The sequence below is a fragment of the Physeter macrocephalus genome, chromosome 11 (genome assembly GCF_002837175.3).
Source record: "Physeter macrocephalus isolate SW-GA chromosome 11, ASM283717v5, whole genome shotgun sequence".
Lineage (NCBI taxonomy): Eukaryota > Metazoa > Chordata > Mammalia > Artiodactyla > Physeteridae > Physeter > Physeter macrocephalus.
In genome coordinates this window covers 16178877-16204437 of record NC_041224.1, presented here as the reverse complement: position 1 = coordinate 16204437, position 25561 = coordinate 16178877, and the positions used below count along the sequence as shown (strand labels likewise).

The window sequence follows — 25561 nt, the reverse complement described above, 5'->3', positions numbered from 1 at the left end:
CCCCCGCCCTCCCCACTCACCGCGCTCTATGATAATTTCTTTGGCGCAATTGTTCCAGCTTCCCCCCATCCAAGCACACCCACGAATGCAGGGACCAGACCGTGTCTGTACTTTTTCAGAGCTGGATCCCCAGTGCCTGGTACTCAGAAGGTGCTCAACTAATATTTGTGCAATGAGTTAATAAATACGGAAGGACAGTTCTAAGTATAATAGGAATCTCTGGCACTAGGAGCAGCAAACTCGAATCACTTTAAGATAGAATAATTTTTATTTTGGGGTCGGGGGGGGTCATTAACACCACTTGAGGGCAAAACACAAATTCCATCTTTCCTCAAATGATCTCACTAAGCTTTTGGAGCGGATGGGATTCTAGCAAAATCCCTAAATACCTACAGTGACACCGTATATTCTATCCCCACCTTGAGACTGAAAAATTCTAGAAGATGGGGGAAAGGGGGTTTCAGGCACCCGATTTTCAGAAGTTCTCAGGGGATTCTGACACACCTTAATAGTTAAGAACCACTAAACAAAAGTTCGGACCCAAAAAAAGGACTTGGAGACTAAACACACAGCTGCGATCAAGCTTGTACAAATCATTCCTAAACACAGTATGCAATTTAATAATAACAGTGCAGCAATACTAATTTCCCCATTTTGATTATTGTACTGTGGTTATTTAAGATGTTTACAGTAGGGAAATCTGGATGAAGGATATAAAGGAACTCTCTGTACTATTTTGCAACTTTTCTGTGGGTCTAACACTATTTCAAAATAAAATGTTAGTACGAAAAGGACATTCACAGTGCAACCCAGTAGCAATGAACATCTCTAACTTCCAGACATGATCTTGGATATCATCTACCACTAAAGAAAAGCAGGGCTCTTTGGAGGAATGGCTGATTCCAGGTCTTGAGCAGGAAATATACATAAAAGATATGCTGGAAAATCAAACTGGACAGCAAGGAAGCTTCCAAAAACAATTAGCTTCATGTGTAAAGGACCCAGGAGAAAGTTTGAAGAGGCTACCACTATTCAAACCTGGGAGAACTGGAGCTACAATAAGAAATGAAACGTCTACCAGTTAATACTAGATAGACACATACATACATACACATATGTACACACATAATACACACATAGGTCACCTTTGAAAGTTGATCAGGGTACTGATTCATTTCTATAAGTAAAGAGAAAGAATGAAAAAAAAATCATAGTGTCATATTTTCCCAATACACAGTTTATACTTCTAAAAAATTAGATAATACATATCTATAATCTTATATTGACACTTCTGAAATTCAAACAGCTCTGAAAGTCAAAACGTTTTTGTAACTCATCAATAGTGAAACCTGCCCTGCCCTGCCCTGACACAATGTTCTTTCTAAGCATTTATGTGTTAGTATGAATATTCATACATTTTACAGAAATTACTACTCTGATAGCTGCGGGCTATCCCACAATCAGCATCATCTGACATTTCTAAAACCTGAAAACTTCTGACTTCTGAAAAACCCAAGGATTTTGGATAGTGGATTATCTGCACAAACAGCACTGGAAATAAGGGTAACTGGACAGCAGGAGTCCAGAAGAAACAAACAACAAGGGAAGAAGATTACAGAGAGCAAGGCCATCTCCCCCAGTACTGGGAACATCTTCTCCACCTACGATCACTACGGTCAGAGGGGGAGCTTTCTAAGCAGGTAAAATGTGAGCCAGACTTTGAAGGAAGTATGGGATTTACATAAATGACAAGACATGGGAAAAGCATTTCAGGCAAAATGAACATGAACAAACATGAAAACACTTCACACTTCAAACATGAAAACATTTCAGACTTCATGTACATTCAGGGGACAATGGACCTGCCATTTGCTCTGAACAAATGTTTCATGTGGGACAGTAAGACATCACGTGGAGAAGCACCTGTACCTTCAATCCTGTTACAGCCTCTCAACTTTAAATGAACTGCAGGCTCTCTTCAGAAAAAATATTTATATATGACCAACTTACCACTCTAGAGAAAGGATAGGCAGAAACTTAAAACACCTCTAGAAAATTTGCCTCTAAACCTTAGTCTTAAAAGACCATCCCTGAGACTCAATAAATTCGGCACATGGCTTTACCTCAGTAATTTAACACACTGAAGCAACAGAAGATGCTAGTCATCTGTGTACCATAAGTTGACACTTTAAAGATATCAAGTCATGGGGCTTCCCTGGTGGCGCAGTGGTTGAGAGTCCGCCTGCCGATGCAGGGGACGCGGGTTCGTGCCCCGGTCCGGGAAGATCCCACATGCCGTGGAGCGGCTGGGCCCGTGGGCCATGGCCGCTGAGCCTGCGCGTCCGGAGCCTGTGCTCCGCAACGGGAGAGGCCGCAACAGAGGGAGGCCTGCGTACCGCCAAAAAAAAAAAAAAAGATTAAATAGGGACTTTCCTGGTGGCGCAGTGGTTAAGAATCCACCTGCCAATGCAGGGGACACGGGTTCAAGCCCTAGTCCAGAAGATCCCACATGCCACAGAGCAACTAAGCCTGAGAGCCACAACTACTGAGACTGCGTACCACAACTACTGAAGCCCATGCGCCTAGAGGCTGTGCTCCGCAACAAGAGAAGTCACCACAACGAGAAGCCTGCACACCGCAACGAAGAGTAGCCCCTGCTCGCCGCAACTAGAGAAAGCCCACGCGCAGCAAAGAAGACCCAATGCAGCCAAAAATAAATTTTTTAAAAAAGGATTAAATAAATATTAAGGCTAGTAAATGTCAAGAGCATAAATACCTAAGTTATAACAGGAATAAAAAATATTAAAAGGATGTAACACTCAAAACTGAAGACAAATAGATACATATTGTATGCCGGAAATCAAATGATTACTAACTAACTTTTTATCCTAATTTACATATTTTAGGCAAAATAAAGTATAAACTATACAACCTCATCACCCTTTGCAAAGGCTTAATGACTCTTTTATATCCAGCTATTGGGAATCTATTCTGATGGCCTGTATTTTCAGTCTAAGACCAAAAATACCCTACTAGCCTCTTTCCCTACGAGGAGCCTTGAGACCATCTTGGAAGCCAAAGTGAAATATATGTAGTTAATCTAACAAAAACAAATTTTCTTTTCCTGACCTTGCCTGTTCGGATTACCTATGGAAAAGCAAAACCGGGACTTCCCTGGTGGCGCAGTGGTTAAGAATCTGCCTCCCAATGCAGGGGACACAGGTTCGAGCCCTGGGAAGATCCCACATGACAGGAGTAACTAAGCCCGTGCGTCACAACTATTGAGCCTGCACTCTAGAGCCCATGAGCCACAACTACTGAAGCCCGGCACCGCAACGAAGAGTAGCCCGCCATATCTAGAGAAAGCCCGCACGCAGCAACAGAGACCCAAAAACGAAGACCCAATGCAGCCATAAATAAATAAATAAATTTATTTTAAAAAAATGAAAAGAAAAGCAAAACCACACCATAAGACCCCAGAAGTTTCACAGGTTATAAAACAGTAGAGGAAGGAAATTAGCAGAAGCAAAGATTAAATAAATGAAGGCAGCTACAAAACCAGAATACATTAAGATATTTAAAAAGGAGAAGAACTATCTGATTTAACTCTTTAAAAAGGAAAGCTTGGACTTCCCTGGTGGCGCAGTGGATAAGAATCCACCTGCCAATGCAGGGGACACGGGTTCAAGCCCTGGCCCAGGAAGATCCCACATGCTGCGGAGCAACAAAGCCCATGCACCACAACTACTGAGCATGCGCTCTAGAACCCGCGAGTCACAACTAATGAGCCCACGTGCCACAACTGCTGAAGCCTGGGCGCCTAGAGCCCGTGCTCCGCAACAAGAGAAGCCACCACAATGAGACACCTGCACACCACAATGAAGAGTAGCCCCTGCTCGCCACTACTAGAGAAAGCCCGCGCGCAGCAACAAAGACCTAATGCAGCCAAAAATAAGTAATAAAAATTTAAAAATAAATTTAAAAATAAAAAGGAAAGCTTAAAAAAATACTATCACCAATATCACTGTTTCTCAGGGTCCTCAGGCCAATTTGCCTGTGAGAATGAACAGATTATACAGGTTGACTTTGTAAAAAATTACTCGCTTACAGCTAGCTAGATCTAGCTTTTATAAAAAATCAGATTCTTGTCACAAAATATACTAGAGGTCCCCTGTGTAGAACTTTAATCTATCAAAAACAGTTTGAGGGCTTCCCTGGTGGCGCAGTGGTTGAGAACCCGCCTGCCAATGCAGGGAACACGGGTTCGTGCCCCGGTCCGGGAAGATCCCACATGCCGAGGAGCGGCTGGGCCCGTGAGCCGTGGCCGCTGTGCCTGCGCATCCGGAGCCTGTGCTCCGCAACGGGAGAGGCCGCGGCTGGGCCCGTGAGCCATGGCCGCTGAGCCTGCGCATCCGGAGCCTGTGCTCCGCAACGGGGGAGGCCACGACAGTGAGAGGCCCGCATACCGGGGGGAAAAAAAAAAAAAACCAGTTTGAACCAGAAAGAAAAGCAGCAAAAATAAGTTCCGGACTCCAAGCTGTGTGTTTTACTCATACCATATATACTCCTTACTCAGAGGCAATGGCAGAGAAAAGTCTTATATGGAAATTGATGTACAGACTATCAAATGTTTATTTTAATATGACTTATTCTTCCTTAATATTTTGGTGGATTTCCTCCTTAATCATTCTCTCACACTTTGCCTTTGCCATACTGTTCTCTCTGTAACATTCTGCCACCACCTGCTTCAGAAATTTCTACATGTCCTTTAAGACTCCACTCAAGGGCCACCATCTTCCCTCTCCTCTTGCAGGCTGTTAGACCCTCCTGTCTCATGCTCACACGGCTACACGTGTACCCTTAGTTGTCGCACAATACCCTAAATGAAGCTTTCTAATCTGTCTCTTCCCCCTTTACAGTGAGCTCCCTAAGGGCAGAGGCTACTGTTTTTTTCTATCTCTGTTCCCCTAGGGGGAATTCCCTGGCGGTCCAGTGATTAGGACTCCGCACTTCCACTACGGAGGGCCTGGGCTCGATCCCTGGTCGGGGAACTAAAATCCCACAAGCCACGCAGCAAGGCCAAAAAAAAAATTAAAAGTTCCCCTAGGAACTTCCTGGCATAGTCATAAAACTTCAATAACTTTTTGTTGAATAAATGAATGGATGCAAATGAGGCAGCAAAATAGAACAGAATGAACAGTTCAAGGAATTCTAACCAATGTATACATCCATAAAATCACCACCACACAATCAAGGTACAGAACATTTCTATCACCCCAAGTCCCTTGATGCTTCTTTGTGATCGATCAAAGCCCTGCCCAGGCCCAGGCAACCACTGATGTGCTCTCTGTCACTACAGGTTAGTTTACTCAGTTCTGGAATTTTAAATAAGTAGAATCATACATTACGTACTCTGCCAAGTCTGGATTCTTTTCCTCAACGTTCTGAGATTCACTCATGTTGTTGAGTACATCAATAATTCATTCTTTTTAAGTGTGAGTATTATTCCATTACATGGACGTGCCATAATTTGTTTTCCATTCATCTCTTAATGGGTATTTGGGTTGTTTCAAATTTGGGGATATTATGAATAGAGCTGTTAGGAACATTCACATACAAGTCTTTTTGTGGACACTGTTTTCATGTCCTTTGGGTAAATACCTAGGAGTGGGTCACCCGATAAATGTATGCTTAACTTTCTGAAAACCGCCAACATGTTTTCTTAAGTGGCTGTGTCATTTTACATCCCTATCAGCAATATGTAAGAAGTCATTTGCGCCACATATTCAACAACCCTTGGTATTTTTAATCTTAATTTTAGCCATTCCAATGGGAGCATAGCGGTAGCTCATTGTATTGATAGTTTTAATTTGCATTTTTTCCCTGATGATTGGTGCTAGTGAATATCTTTTCATGTGCTTATATGTAATTCATGTATCTTCTTTTATGGAGCTCACTTCTGCCCATATTTAAAGTTAGGTTGCCTTATTATTATTGAGTTGGAAGACTTCTTTATAATATATTCTGGAAGCAAGTCCTTGATCAGATATATATTTTGCAAATATTTTCTCCCCATCTGTGGTTTAACTTTTCATTTTCTTAGTGGTATTTTACAAAGAGCAGAAGTTTTTATTTTGGATGAAGTCCAACTTATAATTCTTTTTCCTTCTCCGGTTAGTGATTTTTGTGTCTTGTCTCAGAAATATTTGTTTACCCCTCAAAGCCATGTATATTTTGTTCTTGGCTAGAAGTTTTATTGTCTTAGCATTTACATTTATATCAGTGATCTATTTGGGGTTAACTTTTCCATGTGACGTAAAGATGGCGGTTCATTTTTGTTCCAGCACCACTTGAACTCACCCCACTGAATTCAAATGATCATATAGATATGGGTCTCCAAACTCTCCATTCTTTCATTGTTCTATATATCTATCATTACACCATTCTACTCTGTCTTGATTTTTGTAGCTTTGAGTCAGTATTATAAAATAGTACTGTAAGTCCTCCAAACTTTGTTCTTTTTCATTATTGTTTTGGCTACTCTTTGTCTTTCGCACTTCCATATAAATTTTAGAAGCAGCTTGTCTATTTCTAACAAAAAAAAATTTTTTAACTCTGCTAGAATTTTAAATGGGATTGAATTGGATTTACACAGCAATTTGTGGTGAAGTCCCATCTTAATAATATTGAGTCTTTGAAAAAAGAAAAATAATAATAATAAAATAAAATAAAATAAATTAAAAAAATAATATTGAGTCTTCCAATCCATAAATACAGCATATCTCTCAATTTATTCAGGTTGTCTTTAAAATATTAAAATCATAATGCTATTATTTTCTATTTCATTTCCCAATTGTTTGTTGTTAGTATACAGAAATACACTGATTTTGTATATTAACCTTGTATTCTTGTATGTAGTCTTCTAACCCACAACCTTGCAAAATTTACTTATTAGTTCTAGGATGTTTTCTTGGTAGATTCCTTACAATTTTCTGTGTGCACAATCATGTTGTCTGAAAATAAAGAGTTTTATTTCTTCCTTCTCTTTTTCTTTTTCTTTTTTTAGGTAATTTTCTTTTTTTTCTTTTTTTTAAATTTATTTATTTATTTATTTTTGGCTGCAATGGGTCTTTGCTGCTGCACGCGGGTTTCTCTAGTTGAGGCGGGTGGGGGCTACTCTTCATTGTGGTGCATGGGCTTCTCATTGCGGTGGCTTCTCTTGTTGCGGAGCATGGGCTCTAGGCACACGGGCTTCAGTAGTAATGGCACGTGGGGTCAGTAGTTGTGGCTCGCGGGCTCTAGAGCGCAGGCTCAGTGGTTGTGGTGCATGGGCTTAGTTGCTCCGCGGCATGTGGGATCTTCCCAGACCAGGGCTCGAACCCATGTCCCCTGCATTGGCAGGCAGACTCTCAACCACTGTGCCACCAGGGAAGCCCTTCCTTCCCTTTTTCCTGCCTCCTTTTATTTCTTTTCTTGACTTACCACACTTGGTAGGGCCTCCAGTATGAGGCTGAATAGAGTGGTGAGAGCAGACATCCTTACCCTGTTCCTGCTCTTAGTAGTGAAGTGCTCAGTGTTTCACCAAGCATGAGAGCTGTAGGCTTTTTCGTAGGTCCCCTTGATCAAACTGGGTAAGTTTCCTTATATTCCCACTTTTCTGAGAGTCTTTATGATGAACGTTATAAAGTTTATCAAATGCTTTTTCTGCATCTATTGAGATGATCATACAAATTTTCTCCTTTATTCCATTAATATATTAAATGGTTAATATGTTGTTGATATGTTAAAATGATAAACTAATCTTTCATTCCTGGGGTAACTCCAACTTAATCATGATGTATTATCTTTTTCATATATTTCTAGATTTGATTTGTTGACATTCTGTTAAGGAGTTTTACATCTACAACCATGAGGGTTATTGGTCTGAATTCCTGTTCTCATACTGGTTTTGCCTGGTTGTTACTAGGCTTATGCTGGCATCATAAAAAGAAGATGGGAAGTGTTCCCTCCACCTCTATTTTCTGAGCTTGTATAGAACTGGTATGATTTCTTCCTTCAGCATGTGATAGAATATGTCAGTGCAGCCATCTGGATCTGAAGTTTTCTAGGTGGGGAGGTTTTTAATTCTAAATTCAATTTCTTTAACACATATGGCAGTAGTGAGATTTTTTTTTTTACATCTCTCCTTGTGGCAGTTTTGGTAATTTGTATCTGTCAAGGTGTGATGGTGTGATTTATAATAAGCAATACATATTTGGTCTTCATCCCCATTTCTGGCACAGAGCCCCTAAAACCCTTGGAATTTCTTAAGTGATGAGAGCAACCTTGGTGTCTCTTGTTATGATAATGAGGTGACAGCAGGAACACACCTGAGGACGGGGGCTGATTGCCAGGAGAACCAACCAACCAAGTGATGAGAGGCTCAGAACACTGAATCCCATCCCTACCTCAGGGGAGGGGAGAGGGGCTAGAGGTGGATTCCACCTCCAATGGCCAATGATTTAATCAATCATGCTGATGCAATGAGGCCTCCATAAAAACTCAAAAGGATGAGTTTCGAAAAGCTTCCAGGTTGGTGAACACATGGGGATCTGGGAAGAGTGGAGCACCTGGAGAGGGCATGGAAGCTCCACACCTTTTCCCCACACCCTGCCCTATGCATCGCTCCTGTCCGGCTGTTCCTGTGTTATACTCTTTATTATAAAACCCGTGATCTAGTTAAGTGATGTTTCTCTGAGTTCTGTGAACCACTCTAGCAAATTAGTTGAACCCAAGGAAGGGGTCGTTGGAACCTCCAATCTACAGTCAGTAGGTTAGAAGCTCAGGTGACAACCTAAACTTGCAACTGGACGCTGAAGTTGTGGGTGGTAGGGGGTGGCGGGGGGGGGGAGGGCAGTCTTGTGGGACTGAGCCCTTAACCTGTGGGATCTGACTCTATATTCGGGTAGACAGCATCAGAATTAAGTTGAACTGTAGGACACCCAGCTGGTTGGTATCGGAGAATTGCCCGGTGAGGAAAACCCCACCACCACCGCCCCTACCTAACATACGCACACACAACTCTGAATTGGTATCAGAATCCTTACGCAGAATTTGCCCGTTTCACCTAAGTTGTCAAAGTTACTGGCATATAGTTATTCAGATATTCCCTTTTTATCTTGTTAATGTCTGTAGGCTCTGAATGGTGCCCCCTCTTTTACTCCTGATATGGGCATTTTATGTTTTCCCTCTTCATTAATCCTACGGACTGATTTCTGATGTTCAAAATCCTTTTCATAGACTACCAAAAGATCCCTGTCTTGTCTGCTGTCAGTTCAAAGCCAACTGGAAAAGACATACTTTTTTCCTGTCAAATATATGTCAAACACTTCACCGTAGTTTGGAGAAATCAAGCAGTATTCGCTTTCTAAGCCATGCGTTTTTGGGTACCCTATGCTTCCTGAATATACGTATATTTTAGGCTTTATATATCTGCCTTTTTCCTAGAGATCCCACTTGATCCAAAAACAATGTTTCAGTAACTTATCTGAAAGTGAGAGTTAGATAAAAAGATTATGGTGGTCAAATAAAAAGACAGCCAAGAATGGCAGCAGCAGTCAGGGATTAAACAGGGAAAAGTGATTCTTTTTCCAAGGTCCTCTCCTAAACTGAAGAGGATTTGCATTCGCCCTTGGTCTAGAGCAGATGCAGTTCTAGTAGCCATAAACTATGAAGCTCTCTCAATATCCTAAGGTAGGGATTGTAGTGTGGCTCATACACCCCCAAGGGAGACGTCAGTGGTACCTGGTCTCTCCCACTAAGTCTACAGTGTAACTGTTCCTACTAAGATGATTTTTAATCAATTGCCCATTTTGCTAAGGCATCATCATGCTTTTAGGTAGCAAAGACTAGTGAGAGTCAGAAATCAACACAGCTAAACAAACAAACAACCCAATTTAAAAATGGGCAAAAGACGGGAACAGGCAATTCTACAAAGACTTAGGAATGGCCAAGAGGTATATGAAAAGGTGCTTAACCTCACTCATCAACAGAAAAATGCAAACCAAAACCACGAAGAGATTGCCTCACCATCTTAGAACGGCTACTGTTAATACAAAAGATAACAAGCAGGTAGTGAGGATGTGGAGAAAGGAAACCCCCTGTACACACTGTGGGTGGGAATGTAAATTGGTACAGCCATTATACGGAGGTTCCTCAAAAACTATCATATGATCCTGCTATCCCACTTTTGGGTGCTAATCCAAAAGAATTCAGATTAGGATCTTGAAGAGAACATTATTCAGCCTTAAAAAAAAAAAGAAGAAAATCCTGCCATTTGCAACAACATGGATGGATCTTGAGGGCATTATGCTAAGGGAAATAAGCCAGATACCGAAAGACAAATACTGTATGATCTCACTTATATGTGGAATCTAAAATAGTCAAACTCATAGAAGCAGAGAGTACATTGCCGGGGGTTGGGAAGTGGGGGAAATGGAGAGGTGATGGTCAAAGGGTACAAAGTTTCAGTTATGCAAGATAAATAAATTCTGGAAATTTACACTACAGCACAGTGCCTGTAGCTAACAATACTGTATAGTATACGCAAAATTTGCTAAGGGGGCAGATTATGTTAAGTAGGTTTTATATATGTTACAATAATAACAACAACAATAATAATAAAGAGGGTGGGAGGAAATTTGGGGAGGTAATGAATCTGTTTATGGCCTTGATGGTGGAGATAGTTTCATGGGTGTATACTTATCCACAAATTCACTGAGTTGTGTATGTTAAATATATACAGCTTTTTACATGTCCATTGTATCCCAATAAAGAAATTTTTAAAAAAAGAAATGGGGCTTCCCTGGTGGCGCAGTGGTTGAGAATCTGCCTGCCAATGCAGGGGACACGGGTTCGTGACCTGGTCTGGGAGGATCCCACATGCCACAGAGCAACTAAGCCCGTGGGCCACAGCTTCTGAGCCTGCGCGTCTGGAGCCTGTGCTCCACAACGGGAGAGGCCACAACAGTGAGAGGCCCGCGCACCGTGATGAAGAGTGGCCCCCGCTCGCCGCAACTAGAGAAAGCCCACGCACAGAAACGAAGACCCAACACAGCCAAAATAAATAAATAAATTAATTAATTTTTTTAAAAAAAGAAATGAAGGCATCTAAAATATTCAAACTCTGAAGTATCTTTGCATCTAAGAACTATTACAACAGCAGTGCCTTTCAAGACACTACTCCTGGACCTCTGTTTTAACAGCTTTATTTCTAAGTCAATTAGAGAAGCTAGGATTTTCTATTCACTCTCAGCCACACTGCCTCTACTTAGAAAAAGAAAGCACAAGAGAAATCTGTTCACTGCTGCTATTCCTTCTAGATTCACACCCACTTTTTAAGGTCGCTTGGCAAACAGAGCTTAAGGCATGGGGTCCAAACTAAACATCACTTTCTAGAAGAAAATGTCACTTCCCCATACTTGCAACTGCCCTCAAGGACATTAGTTTTTCTCAAAAGCTTCTCTTAATCCCTAGAATTCAAATCATTCCCTTTTGAGATACCTATCAACCTTGATGATGCTTTCTGCATCTGTTCACTGGTCTCACTCAGCCTCTTCGTCAGTGACTTTGCTCCTTCTGCAACATCACTTTAAGAAACCCCGCTTCTTTTGCAGAATTGGCAGTTGCACACTGTAATTAGTTTACATTGTCTCTGCAGCACAGTATCCAATGCATCTCACAATCAGTGAGATTAAAAGACAAGATGGATTCAGTGAACAGATAGAGTAGCTCTTGCTGTTAAATGAAGAAGGGTGTGTAAAGAGAAATTATTTAGTTAATGATTAGCTTATTATTATTTATGTTAGAATGATTTTTGAAACCCTTCACAATGTACACTTAGGTAAAGATAGAATATATCTTTTTCTTTCACTGTAACTTTTCCTATTCTTGATAAGAGTTGGTATGAACAAATGATTACAAGATGCAAAAGAAATCAGCCTAACAGTTATTTGCTTACAGAAAATATGCCCTTCTAGAAATGACATGAAACAAATTACTTTTATAATAAATCTAAAAAGTAACAATAGCTTTGATATAACCAAAGTCAGAGTTCTATCACTTTAAAATATTTAACTTTTGATTAAAGTATAACATACATACAAAAAAGTGTAACACCTATTACTGTAGAATTTTTAAGTGCTCTTTCGACATAACATTTACTTTATTTGAAAAGAATATTATTTTGTTATATTAATGACATGTAGAGGGACTTCCCTGGTGGCACAGTGGTTAAGAATCTGCCTGCCAGTGCAGGGGACATGGGTTCAAGCCCTGGTCCGGGAAGATCCCACATGCTGCGGAGCAACTAAGCCCGTGCACCACAACTACTGAAGCCCGCGTGCCACAACTACTGAACACCTCGAGCCTGTGCTTCACAATAAGAGAAGCCACCGCAATGAGAAGCCCGCGCACCACAACAAAGAGTAGCCCCCGCTTGCCGCAATTAGAGAAAGCCCGAGCGCAGCAACGAAGACCCAATGCAGCCAAAAATTAATTAATTAATTTAAAAAAAAGAAATACATTTAATTACAATTAGAAGAAAATAATTTTAAGCTTGAAAATTTCACTGATTTACAGTCATTTAAATTTTTTCCCCATATTTTTGCTTTTTCTTTACATTGATTTCAATTTGGTCAGAATAACTCTGAAACCTGGCTACCATAAGAACCTAGACCTTGAATATCATTTTATTCTGTTGTTCTCAAATTCAGAAGAACACCAGGGGACTTTTTTAAAAGCTAAGGTTTTGGGGTCTCATCCCCAAGGATTCTGATTGGTTAACTTAATGGTGGGGACACGAATCTGTAGTTTGAAAGGCTGTCCAAGTGATTCTTAATGATCGTCCCGATTTACCTGATTTAAATTCCTACCAGGGCTTCCCTGGTGGCACATTGGTTAAGAATCCACCTGCCAATGCAGGGGACACGTGTTCGAGCCCTGATCCGGGAGGATCCCACATGCCGCAGAGCAACTAAGCCCGTGCGCCACAACTACTGAGCCTGTGCTCTAGAGCCCGCGAGCCACAACTACTGAGCCCGCGCACCTAGAGCCTGTGCTCTGCAACAAGAGAGGCCACCGCAATGAGAAGCCCGCGCACTGCAGCGAAGAGTAGCCCCCGCTCACAGCAACTAGAGAAAGCCTGTGTGCAGCAACGAAGACCCAATGCAGCCAAAAATAAATTAATTTTAAAAATAAAATAAAATAAAATAAAATAATAAATTCCTACCAAAGCAGGACTCCTCTCTGGAGTCCCCTAACTGAAGGTCATCCCACCTGTGAAAAGAACACATTCTACTCCGATTAACTTCTAATTTAACAAAAAATGTTCTTCTGAATTCTGGAAATTGGCCCATCTGTCTATCTGCTGATCCTAGCTCTGCCTTTTACAGCCACACAAAATAAATCTAATCTCTCTTCCATATTACAATCCCTGAAGATATCTTTGCATAGTGCTTTTTAAGAGTTTCTTTTCCTCCGTTTATAAAATTGACGTGTGTGTGTGTGTATATACATACACATATATATATATCTCCCTTATGAACAGAGAAGGGTGTCTATAATATAGTAATATTGTAATAAAACAAATATAGTAACTTGTTTCATTAAATGAAAAATAAGTAAACTGAAATGTTTTTAGTTTCCTAAAAGCATTATAATAAAGATCTGATTTAAACTGGGTGCCCAGAGTACTTCCCCCCCCTCACCTTCACTAGGTATGTAATGTTTCCAGACGCCAATATGTAGAACCCAAAAGAGAAAGTAGGTCTCACTGATCTAGCTAACACAAATTCTCTTAAATACAGAATCTGTGTTTATTAGGAAAATCCTGGGGATTAAAGATATCTAGATATCTTAAGGTTAAGGAAAAAAAAAAAAAGATGCCTGTTACTCCCCAAGATCACAGTAGCTAAGACATATCCGGAAGAAATGGAATCATAAATCCAGCTTCCTAGCTTCTGATATTTAAGGATATTCTCCATTCTAAGGAGGGAGAAAAATCAAAAGGTTCTCAAGAAAATAAGTCCTGTCAAGATCTATTAAAGATGAATGCAGTGAACCAGAGTTCAAGTTGAGAGGCTACGTCTTCATTAGGTTATAAGAAGGAAAAAGAACTTGTGGGATTATAAACAGACTACTGCTCATAACTATGCCAGGTGTCTATTCAGAACAGAGATAAGCAACAAGGGGAACAGGCAATAAGTAACTAAGTCTGAATCAAGAACACACCCAGAGCATCCAACAGAAGGAAGGGTCAACAGGGGCTGGTCTAAGGAAAAATAAATAAATTCTTTAACTCACCATTTGTTGATAATAACAATTTTTCTGGTCCGCCTAAAAACCTTCCCTAAAATAGATGAATATTTCAGAAATAGCAAATTTGGGTTTTAAATCTATTCTCTTATTCACAAATCTACACGGTGGAATTTTTTCCGTATTAATAAATAACTAGAAAATAGAGGACTATTCCATCACACTAAGTTTCTTAAACCTACAGTACAGTATATCCATTTGTCTTCAGATTATCTTTGAGGTACAAAAGGCCATCTTCCAGATTTCGTTGTGAAATAAACTATCTGCACAATACTCAGTTTTTTAAAAAATACGACAACTTAAACTAAAAAACTATTTTGGTAGAAGCAATCCAAAACTGAGCTTTTGAGTGAAGACATCTTCCTACTTCAAACCAACAGAACATATCGACGGCTCGTAATATTTTTAACATACTTAATTCCTTATGGTCAATTGAAATTAAATAAATACTAGGACAATCTAAGTCCAATAACCTTTCATTTTACTAATCTAATCACATCAACCAGAAAGAAAAACAAGTGCCCACCATATGGTCTTTCTGTAATAGAAAATAGCTGCATTCAATAACAGCATCTGTGCATCTACATCCAGCACTGCCCATACTTAAATCATCATGTTGTTGAATATAATGAGATGACGGGTCCCTTCGCAAAGCAAAGAACAAAAGAAACTGAGTATCACGTTTGTACCAGATTATGTGATCTGGCAATAACTAAAGAAATGAGGAAGGGATTAGAGATTCTGTAAGCAAGGCACAAGGACTTCATAAAATGTTTCACTTGGAAGAAATGAATGCTACAAAACACTAACAATGTGTGGAGAACTCTGCTTAGACCTGGGCACTCATTTTGTTGACGGCTCTTATCTTGAGACGGGTTCCACTCAACACCTCCAAATCCAGAGCTCTGCCGCTGTTCTTCTTAATTCCAACAGGCTATACTTTTAACCCTAATTGGCAGTGCAAAGCTTTTGACATACAATGGTATTCTGCCATTTAGATTCAAGTATATGAAGGAACACACGTTTCAAATTAAATAACAGTGTTATGTTATACTGCACTATCACTAGCCTGCAATGAATCCTCCACTGAAGAAAACATGTTTTTTAAAAGATGTTTAAGTACTGTTTTGAGTAATGTGTATCCTTTTCAAAAAGTGTCTAACTATTATTTTAAGCAGCGTAGGTAGGTTCGCTAGAAACCTGATTTTCACAAGACTGGTAACATATTACCTATTTTTTAAACCTGTAAATGCTGTCTTTTTATTGTAACTTTGGAATTAAACAAAAAAAGAGAAAATACAAAAATAATATAATTCTGGTATTCTCCCCATCCAGAATTAACAGTTAACGTTTTGCCATAGTCAATGTTGTGATCATTTTTTAACTTACAGTGAAATATTCATGACATTAAAAAAATTAAAAACGTTAGGGAAGATTCCTATACTGGCCAATTGTTTTAAGAAAGAAAACATCAGACATACAGTTGGCCCACTGTATCTAAAGGTACTGCACCTGTGCATTCAACCAATGAAGGATCAAAAATATTTGGAAAAAATTTTTCCAAAAAGTTCCAAAAAGCAAAACTTGAATTGGCTGCACACTAGCAACTATTTACATACCACTTACATTGTATTAGGTGTTATAAGCACTCAAGAGATGATTTAAAGCATAAGGGAGGATGTGTAAGGGTATATGCAAATACTACCCCATTTTATATAAGGGACTTGAGCATCTGAGGATTCCGGCATCCATTGGGTGGGAGTTCCTGGAACCAATGCCCTGTGGATCCTGACGGATGACCCTATTACCTTTCCATAGTTTTGCCACCAGTTTGCTTCCCCTCCCCTAGTCTGTTCATTACCATTATCTCACCTTAGCACAAAGTATTTCATACGTTTGTACTACACACTGCCTTGGTTACTGTTACTTGGTTACCAGCTTCCCAAAAGGTAAGAAAGATGCAAAGAAAAATGTGAACAGCCATCCCAATGGAAATGGAGGTCTAAAGAAGAACCTACAATTCACACTACACATCGTTATATAATCTAAATTACCTAGATGCAAACTCAAGAACATTTTGGAAATTTTTCTTAGGTCTTCATTCATTCATTCGAAAAAAATATCTGAGGGCCTACCACGTGCTAGACTCCCTTCCAGACACAAGAAATACCAGGTGAACAAAACAAACTGTACTCTTAACACTTACGTACATCATCTGTCCAAATCAATAAGCAAAATCAAATGGAGGAGCACGTCAGATGGAGAGTAAGTGACAGGGAAAAACAATGAAGTGAGGATGGAGGGCAAGTTGTGTCACGGGGAGCAGGGGAAGGAAGACCCTCCCAGAAGGTGACTTCTAAGCAAATCTGGAAGAGGCAAGGAAGCGGGCCCTGCAGACCCCTGGGGGACAGTGTCCCAAGGACATGGTACACAGCGGGAGGGCTCTGGGGCATGCTGGGCTCGTGAGTCCGCAGAAGCGGGGAGCGCCCGGGAGGTGAGCTCAGGGAGGAGACAGGAGGTTGTCCAGGGGTCTGCAGGCACTCTGAGAACTTCGGCCTTTCATCCTGAAGGAGATGAGAAGCCAGGAGAGGGGCCGAAGCAAAGGAGGGCCAGGACCTGACTTCTAAAGGTCCACCGGGATGACTGTGAGGACAGACTGCAGGCTGGCAAGGGCTAAGCTGAGAGGCCGGCGGCCAGATCTGCGGGTGATGCACGAGAGAGAAAAAGAGGGATCAAAGGTCACTCCCAGGACTCCGCCTGGGAGGGGGGATTGCCGTTGCTCAAGACGAGGGAGGCTGTGGAAGGAGCAAACGGGGAAGCTGGGCGGGCGGGGGCAGGGGCTGTAGAGAAGGAGGAATTTGGTTTGGGATGTGGCTTCTCCACACGTGAGCGGAGGTTCTGAGTGGGCAGGTCAGCTAGATGTGGGCATCTGAATTCAAGGGCGAGGTCAGGGTGGAGAGACACACGCACACAAATACATGTGTACGTATGCATATATATGAATGATCAGTTTATACCTGATATTTAAAACCATGAAACTGAGTCTGGAGAGAAGAAAAGAAGGTCAAATGGAGCCCTGAGGTATAGGAAGACTTAGTAGGTCAAGAGGCTGAGGAAACTTCCAAGGCTGAGAAGGAGGGGACAGTGAGGCAGGAGGACCATCAAGACGGTACAGTGTGCTGGGATCTAAATGAATGGTTAATAGAAAACTAAAGCCTCTCCCGCTATGTTCATTGGCTATTTTGACATATATTTATTGAGCACCTACTATGCGCCACTCACTGTGGAGACAAACATGGTCCCTGTTTTCACGGGACTTGCAATCCAGGGGAATATAGCTAAATAAACTAGTAAGTGCTCTTCCTGATAAAGTACAGGGAGGGTGTTTGAGGATAAGGCAGCAGGGCCAATTAACCCAGTCTTGGAAGGTCAGGGAAAGCCTTCCTGAGTGATGCTGAAGAAAAGACCAGAATGATAGTAAAAATCAGCCAGGGAGGGGTGCAAGTGGAGGAGGGGAGAATGGAAGGAAGGCTGGGAGAAAACAGGATTTATAAGGACCTGAAGTAAAGAGAGAGACATTGTGATGTCCTTGGGAGGGGGGGAGTTTGGTACTGACAGTACAGGAAGTACAGAGAGAGGTCACAGATGTGACAGGAGAAGGGCGTGCCACAAGTCCTCTCAGACTTCTCTCAGGAGTTTGAGCCTTATTCCAAAGGCAACGGGAAGCCAGAAAACTGTTTTAGGCCAGGGAACGCAATGATCAGCTTTCTATTTCAGGAGGAGCGCTCTGGTTACGGCAGATCGGAGAGCTGGAAGGGGGCAAGGCTGGGAGCCTGGGACGCTAGTGAGGAAGCCTGGTCCATGGCTCACCGCTGAGATGCAGCTAATCTGAACTCAGGGAGGGGCAGAGTGGGATTCAGAATGTAGCACTTTGACAGGAGGAAGGAGGAGAGAGAGGAGTCAAGGACTGTAGCCTGGTTTTTGACTTGGACAGATAGGTACCTAGCTTTGCTACTCACTAAAAGAAGGAAGTCAGGGAGAGGGCAGGTTGGTGGTCAGGGTAGAGAATCTGTTGAGTTTGAAGAGCCTCTAGACTATCCACCCCCCCCCCCAAAAAAAAAAAACCTGTATGGTAAATAGGCAATTGGCTATCTAGGTCTAGAGAGCAGCCATAAAATCTGAGATACAGTTGTAAATTAGGAATCACGGGCATGTAGATTACAGCTCTGGAAGGGTGTAAAATGAAACCCAGGGAGTGAGAAAAGAGTAGAGGAATGGAAAGGCCTGGCTCCTGTAAAAACCAACAAGAGACAGCAGAGGAATAAGAAACCTAAAGAGAGAGAGAGAAAGAGAGACAGATGGAGGGAGAGAGAGCCTGAGAAGGAACAAGGAAGTCTGGGATAAAAGCAAAGTGTACAGTATTCCAGAAAGAAGAGCAAAATATGAATTTTTACGTGAATGAATTTGCACACAGAAAATGCCTTATTTTATTATTTACACTGTTCCAAAATCAACTAACAAATATTCTTCATCAGCTTATACTACATTTTAGTCACAGGATCATTTTAGCCTCGGTGAAGAAGCAAAACATAAAATGAACTAAGTTAATTAGCATGAGTAAATAGGTTTGTTCTAACAGTAGACAGTGAAAGCGCTAAACTCGTGTACAATCCTGTGGACTAGAGATTTAAAATGAAATAAATGTTAGAAGTGGGAAAAATAATGTGGCCTAGAGAGCTCTGAAGAAAGAAAGAAAGAAAGAGAGAGAGAGAGAGAGAAAAAGAGAGAGAAAGAGCGAGCAAGTCGAACCATAAAGAAGAAACACTATATGATGTGAAAAGGGGTGAAAATACCACAGAGGATTCAGTCTATACAAAGTGATTTTGTGAGCAAAGTTATGCAAGGCTAGGTGTCACAGATCAGCCTGTACACATGCGGGCACAACACACACACACGCCCCCCCCAAAAAACACTTATCTGGCTCAGTGAGTGAAACCAATTTTCAAAAATACATATCTAGATGTGAAAAGTATATCATTTTGTGTGAACACAACTATGCTATCCTTACTGTATAATGTCAAGATATATTTTACTAAAGTGTCACAATTCTTTATTTGAAGAGGATTGTTTGTTATTTGTTTGTTTTGACCCTTCCAATATAGTCTTGGGAGGTGGTGCCTACATTTATTCATATAGCAACACAGATTCTAACACTTAATATAAACAAGAAATTTCTGATTGTTTTTCAACAAAACAATAGACCTTATTCACAGCAGGTGGAATTAGCCAATTAGATAAGGCATAAAACAGGGACTCCTTTAATTCACTACATTGATTTCTTCTGTGCTACAAAGTTAGTTTTGGCTAATACCATTAATATTAAGATATGTACTCTCGTTTCTTGGGTAGGTAAAAGCACACACAAATTTATTATTCAAATACACATTTGGGAACACAGCAACCGGTTTTTTGTTTGTTAGTTTTTTAGCTATTGGTTTTTAAAATTTTAAAAAGAATGTCAGTGCTACTCTAGAATGTAATTCTTCTAAGAAAATTAAGCACAAAAATTAAGTGCAGTATTCAAAGACTTAAATATCTGTCAACCCACAATTGATACCCGAAGTATTCCAGTGGCAACTCTTTTTATTACTAATAAATATTCACAAGATTTAATGTGCCTCAGAAGCATCAAAAAGAGACAACTAAACAGAGCCAGTAAATACAAGTTCCCCTCACTCCTCACCCTGAGATTTTAAAATGTTTTCTGACAGCATACAGCCCCTTTATTTCTATTTCCACATAGAATCTAAGCAAACTATCTGCCTAGTCTTTAAAAAGCCAAGCAACACCACAGTTTATTACCAAACCCAACTACTGTATATAGTCTCTAAATGAGCAAAATACAGACAATACAGTGTTTCCTTGGCTCCCAAACTAGAAATACTACGGCTATGCCAGCAGTAAGGTCCAAATGAAAGCAAATTTCACAGCCCTTAAATAAGATACATAATTGTCATTGTTAATAAAAGCCAAGTTTGCAACTGGAAACACTGCCTTCTAGCCAAGGCCAAGATGTGTCTATTATAAAGTCTTGGTTTCCGGGATATCCCTTAAATGACAACTCCCCCCCAAAAAAAAGTCAAATAACATTAGTTCTTGCAAATACAATGCAAATAGCATGCTAATTAAGGTATTCACAAGTCAATGACAAATAAGGCTTTAAGACCACAGTACCTATCATTATGGAACTACAATACACATTAAGCAATCACTAAGTTGTAGGTAGGCCTTCCAAAAGGAGTTATTATGGTTCACCATGATCAGAGAATTGTGGTGTTATACTTAATCACGTTTTTACCTGCAAGCAGGTGTTTATAGGTGTCAAAAAGTAAAACACTGTTTCTAACTGTAAACCTATAGTTCTAATAAACTGTACAGTAATGGCACACTGTACCTACCTCACTGATTTCTGCATAAACTTTCTAATGCAGTATGAAGTCAGCTGCATGAAGCAAGTTCCTCTGCCTGCTTTATGAACAAAAACTTAACTTCTGACTCATTTTTATTAAGATGCCAAAAATCACACACTGAGAACTAGACCCTGTTTCAATGACCATGAAGTTAAAATGTAACACAAGCACAAAATAAACAATGAGAGTGACGGCTCATTGGGGGATGAAAGTAATCTTCAACCTTTCCTTAAAAATATAGGCAGCTCAAAAGCAAAATCTAAAGGAAAACAGTATTCAGTATGTTTAGCAAGCAAATTACAGAAACCATCAATAACAAAGTAAACACAAAGGAGCCATTATAGAATTAAACTCCAAATATAAGGAGGAAAAAAGAGAGGAGAGGCAACAGGGCATAGGGGTGCCACAGATCAACGGATTTTCTATTTCTCTCCTGCTTGCTCAAAAAATTTCAGAAAGCCTGGTGTAAAATCTTCTGGGCCCTTCCAAAGATGCTGGTCTGAAGGCAGAGTCACCCACCTGACAACTCAGGCTGACACTCACAGGACTTTTGAGCAGTGAAAGGAAGGGAATGAATAAAAGAACAGGAAAGGCAAGACATTTTTAAGGGAGTTGGAATTACAGCTCCATTAAGCAGTCTTCCAAGGCTGTGCCTAAACTAAACTGTCCGCGGGAAAAGACTTGTTTCTCTTCCCAAAGCAGAGACCCACAGCAACAGCATCAGCGTCGGAGAGAGATGGTGGTCCAGGAGCAACAAGCATTCCAGACAGATGCCCTCTCTCCACCTCCAGAGCAAACCCTGGATACACACACGAAAGGTACAAAGCACCCCCTAACCAGCCCAGCTCCAAAAATACTGGAGAATGGGAACTGTAGGAAAACAGAAGCTTGTAGTATTCCCAGCCACCTAAAAAGGGAGAATTCCGTGCCCTGAGAGGACCAAGATGGGGACAGTTCAAAGTAAGGAAAACGTCCTTGCAGAAGAATCACTGGAAGTTCCTCGAAACACAAACGGGCAAGGCTTCACCTCCCTACCGGTCAAGCTGGGGCACTCCCACCATTCAGTCCAAAGCCCCAAAAACCTCTTCTTAGGCCCGGTGGCAACTGACCCCCCACTGGCAGGATACCTCACAGACACAGGTCACTGCGGGCTACATGGGGATGCTGCCTCCGCGCTTACCTCACAGGCGGGGGGCCCGCAGGCCTTGAGCTTGTTGTCACCATCTCCCTCCGGCAGACCAGTCCGACGTGTGGCCATCATTTCATTTCAAATTACAAAGAAGGGACCAACCCATGGGAGTCCACATTGGGGGGGAAATGCCACCAGACACCCAAAGGGTAACAATTCCACACCAGGCTCCTAGAAGGTGCAGTGCCAGTGAGACAATTAAAGCGCCAGGGAATGAAGGTTTTGATGAAGCGCCTTCGAAATGCCCTGATGATTATTTCTTCGGACTTCAATTCAACTGACTTCACCGTCTTCGTCCATTTCTCCAGACATAAAAAACAAAGAAGAGAGGTCTCCTCGGCGGCTAGAAAGCGGTCCCCTTCTTCCTAGCGCTCCTCCCAAGTCCAAGAGCAAGGCGAGCGCGTCGTGAAGGCTCTCCCAAAGATATCTTTCCTAGAAGAGGGAAAAGTTAAAGGGCATGAACTTTCTCCATACACTGACCTTAGCCTTGTTCACATGCCTACCCCAAGCTCGCCTTTCCAACACATGGAAAGATAATTCGGTCCATCTGATGAAGTATGAAAGATGAAAGAATCTTCCCATACAAAAAGAGAAAGAAAAAGGGGGAAAAAATCCTATAAATCAGGGGGAAAAAAAAAAAAAGCGAAACATCAGAACTGCACGGTGGTTGCCTCAAACATGCCCGGCCGTTGTGCAGCCGTCAAGAAAAACCGTTCCCTTTTCAAGTGCATTTTAATTAATGTATTTTCTGGGCAGAGGAGAGGGAGTCTATGTTCTTCTGCATCGCCCGGATAAGCAAACTTAAGGGAAGTTTGCTCCCCGCGGGACTAAAATGGGATAATCCTTTTTCAAAAGCCCTCCTTGCTCCCCGCCATCTCCCCAGCTCCCCAAAATAAAAACAAAAAGCCCTGCTCGGACGCGACCGGCGGCTCGGCCGGCGTCTCCAGGCGGTCTGGGGCACCCGGGGCGCCCGCCCTCCGCCCTCCGCCCCGGCCCGCCGGTGTCCCCGAGGAGCCGGCTGTTTTCCTTGGCCCGCGGCGGGGCTGGGCGGCGACGGCGCGGGGCCGGGCGGGGAGGTGCGCGCGGCGGCAGGAGAGACTCCCTCTCCGGGGCATTATTCCGGAGCTACAGAAATGAAGCCGCAGCCAAGGCCACTTTTATTTAGTTGCCGCGCCCCAAACTACGCCTCGACACGGTCTTCCCCGTTCCCCGTGGCCACCTAGGGAAAAAAAAAAAAATAGGAAAAAGAAAACCACCACCCACCGACCACTATTTCCTCCGCCCCTTCCAGAGGCGGGTCGGGGATCTCGATCGCCCGCGAAGGGCGGCCCAAATATGTACTTTCCAAAACGAACGGGGACACTCGGGGGAAAGGCCCAAAGCGAGGGGGCTCACCCTGCGCGCCCCGCCTGGCCCGGCTTCCGAGGCGCGGCGGCGAGCGGCGGCGGGGACACGGGCCGGGCGCCGGGCCCAGCCGGTACGCGCTAGGCCGCAGGCTCGGTTAATATTCATGAGCGGACGGGAGCCGCCCCTCCTCCACGGCCGGCCGGCAGGACCCCGGCGCCCGCCGTCGGCCTTTGTGCCCTTCCCTCCTCCCGCCGGCCTTCCCTCGCTCCGCACACGCGGGCGCGGCCCCTCCGCCCCCGCCGGGCGCCCGCCGCCGCTCCCTCCGGCCCCGCGCCAGCGCCGGGGCGGGCTGGCCCGGGGTGGCGGGAAGGGAGGGAGCCAGCGGCGAGCCCGGCTCTCCCTCTTCACCCGCCCGCCGGCCCTGCGCCCCGTCGGCCGAGGCGGAAAATAAAGCAGACACGCACCGGAGAAAGCGCGGCGAGTAGATCCGCACCGAGCCGGCCGGCCCCCGGACGGCGCGCCCCTCACGGCCGGCGCGCACCGGACCAAGCGGGAAGACGAGCCGGCGCCGTACTCCGCCGCCGCCGCGCTCCGAGGCCGCCGCCGCCCCCGGCCGGCCGCTCCCAGGCACCGCCGCGACCTGCCCCGGCCGGCCCCGGGCTCTCGGCCGCCGCGGGAGGGCGTGGGGCGGGGCGGCGGCCGCCGGACTCTCCCCTCGCCTCGCCGGGCCGGGCCGGGGCCGCGCTCGGGCGCCCGCGACCGCCAAGTGACAGAAGAGCCTCGTTCCGCTGCCGCGCCGAGCTGTTTCCCGGGGGCGGATTTCTCGCTTCTTCCTCCCTGGATCCACCTCCTCCCACTCCACCTCCTTCCCCTCCCCTCCCCAGGGGAGGCTCTGGGGCTGAATGTTTTCTGTCTTGAATAATATGGTCCCGGGAACCGACGCTGGAGAAGGGGGATTAGCCTGGGGCGGGGACGGGGGGTGCTCGCCAACCCCCCCAATGTGTGTCGGGACCTACAAGCCCTCACCACCACCCCCAACACCTCCCCAAAAACCAGACACACAAAACCCTCCCCGCCTTCTCCAGTCTCCCGAGCGCAGAGCGGGAGCGGCCAGGAACCCGGGCTTCCACTGGGGAAGGGACTAGGTACTCGGCGTCAGGGCCGGGGAGGGGGTCGATCATACGGCTAGACTCGCAGAATTGGGTCCCAGACTGCAGGGGACACGCCCGGGTGAGTTTTTGACCCTTTTTGCAGCGGGAGGGGTGCGACGTGGGACTTCAAGGTAAGGGAGTGTCCTCTCACGCCCGACAGTAAGACAGCTTCTCATTTGGGGTTGGGGGGGTTGGGGAGAGGTCGCAGCCAAGCGTTGTTCATTCAATTCTTTGCCCTTTTTTCATCTTCAGGGCTGCTGAACAATTCGGCGCGGCTAGCGGAACTGAGGAAAGGTGGCGGCGCTTCTCCACACAGCAGGTCGCAGCAGCGCGGGGTCCCGGGCACAACCGCCGCCCGTCCCCGCCCGATTCCGGGGCTTCTCCCCAGACCCCCGGCGGCTCGCTCCGCCCCGCCGCGCCTCACAACATCTCCCGCTGCAAATGGCCCAATCGGAAGACGCGGCGAGAGAACGCCAGCCAATCAGGGGCTGCTGACTCAGGCGTCCCTCCACCCTTTGCCCGCCCCCAGGAGGAAAGCCACCGCCCCTCGGGCCCTTCCCACCCCGCCCCCCTCCGGGGAGGTGTCTCACAGCTCCTGTCCTCGCCGGGCTGGAGTGGAGGACCCCGCCGCGGTGGCGGGGTTTGTCACCTAGTCACCCTCATCCTCGCCTCCTCCCAGACACACCCCTCCTCCCTTTCCCAGTCCTCCTGCTGGTGCTGTTGAGGGTCATTTTTATCTTCGTGCCGGCGGGGGACTGCCAGCTATTGTGTCTGATCAGCTGCCACCGCCCTCCTAAGGGGAAAAATAAAAGAACAAACCCGAGAAGCTTTGGGGTCTGCGTACCTTTTCCTTCCTTTCTTACCGCACTCTCCCCAGAAGATTTAGAGACACCTCCCGGCTCCACCCACCCCGCCCTCCACACCCAGCTCTCCGTCCGCTGCCTCGGGTCCTGTTTTTCTGTTGTTGAGAAAAAAAACCAAAAACCACTCCCTGGAGCCTGAATACCTGTGCTGTAGTTTTTAGATCTGCCTAAGAGTGGAAGGTGCCGAAC

At 44.0% G+C, this 25561-nt stretch overlaps 2 protein-coding genes across 5 annotated transcripts in view; one reads left to right on the top strand and one right to left on the bottom strand.

The window, feature by feature from the left end:
• ARHGAP21 (Rho GTPase activating protein 21) overlaps positions 1-23911 on the bottom strand; it is a 133966-nt gene extending 110055 nt beyond the window's left edge. For 3 of the 4 annotated variants that reach the window (XM_028495521.2, XM_024129670.3, XM_024129671.3), the window contains exons 1-2: positions 23823-23910; positions 22003-22443 (exon numbers count right to left, since the gene is read on the bottom strand). In XM_028495521.2, the coding sequence (XP_028351322.1) occupies positions 22003-22083 (81 nt within the window). In that variant the 5' untranslated portion in view covers positions 22084-22443; positions 23823-23910. Of the gene's footprint in view, positions 1-22002; positions 22444-23822 lie in introns of all 4 variants that reach the window. The other variant, XM_028495520.2, reaches the window with a different exon arrangement.
• On the top strand, positions 23522-25327 carry LOC114487034 (nascent polypeptide-associated complex subunit alpha, muscle-specific form-like). Its single transcript, XM_028494848.2, has 5 exons — positions 23522-23798; positions 23844-24124; positions 24319-24503; positions 24613-24668; positions 24762-25327. Exons 1-5 carry the CDS (start codon positions 23522-23524, stop codon positions 25160-25162), a joined length of 1200 nt encoding a protein of 399 aa, XP_028350649.1. The 3' UTR covers positions 25163-25327.
• Positions 25328-25561: the final 234 nt, after the last annotated feature.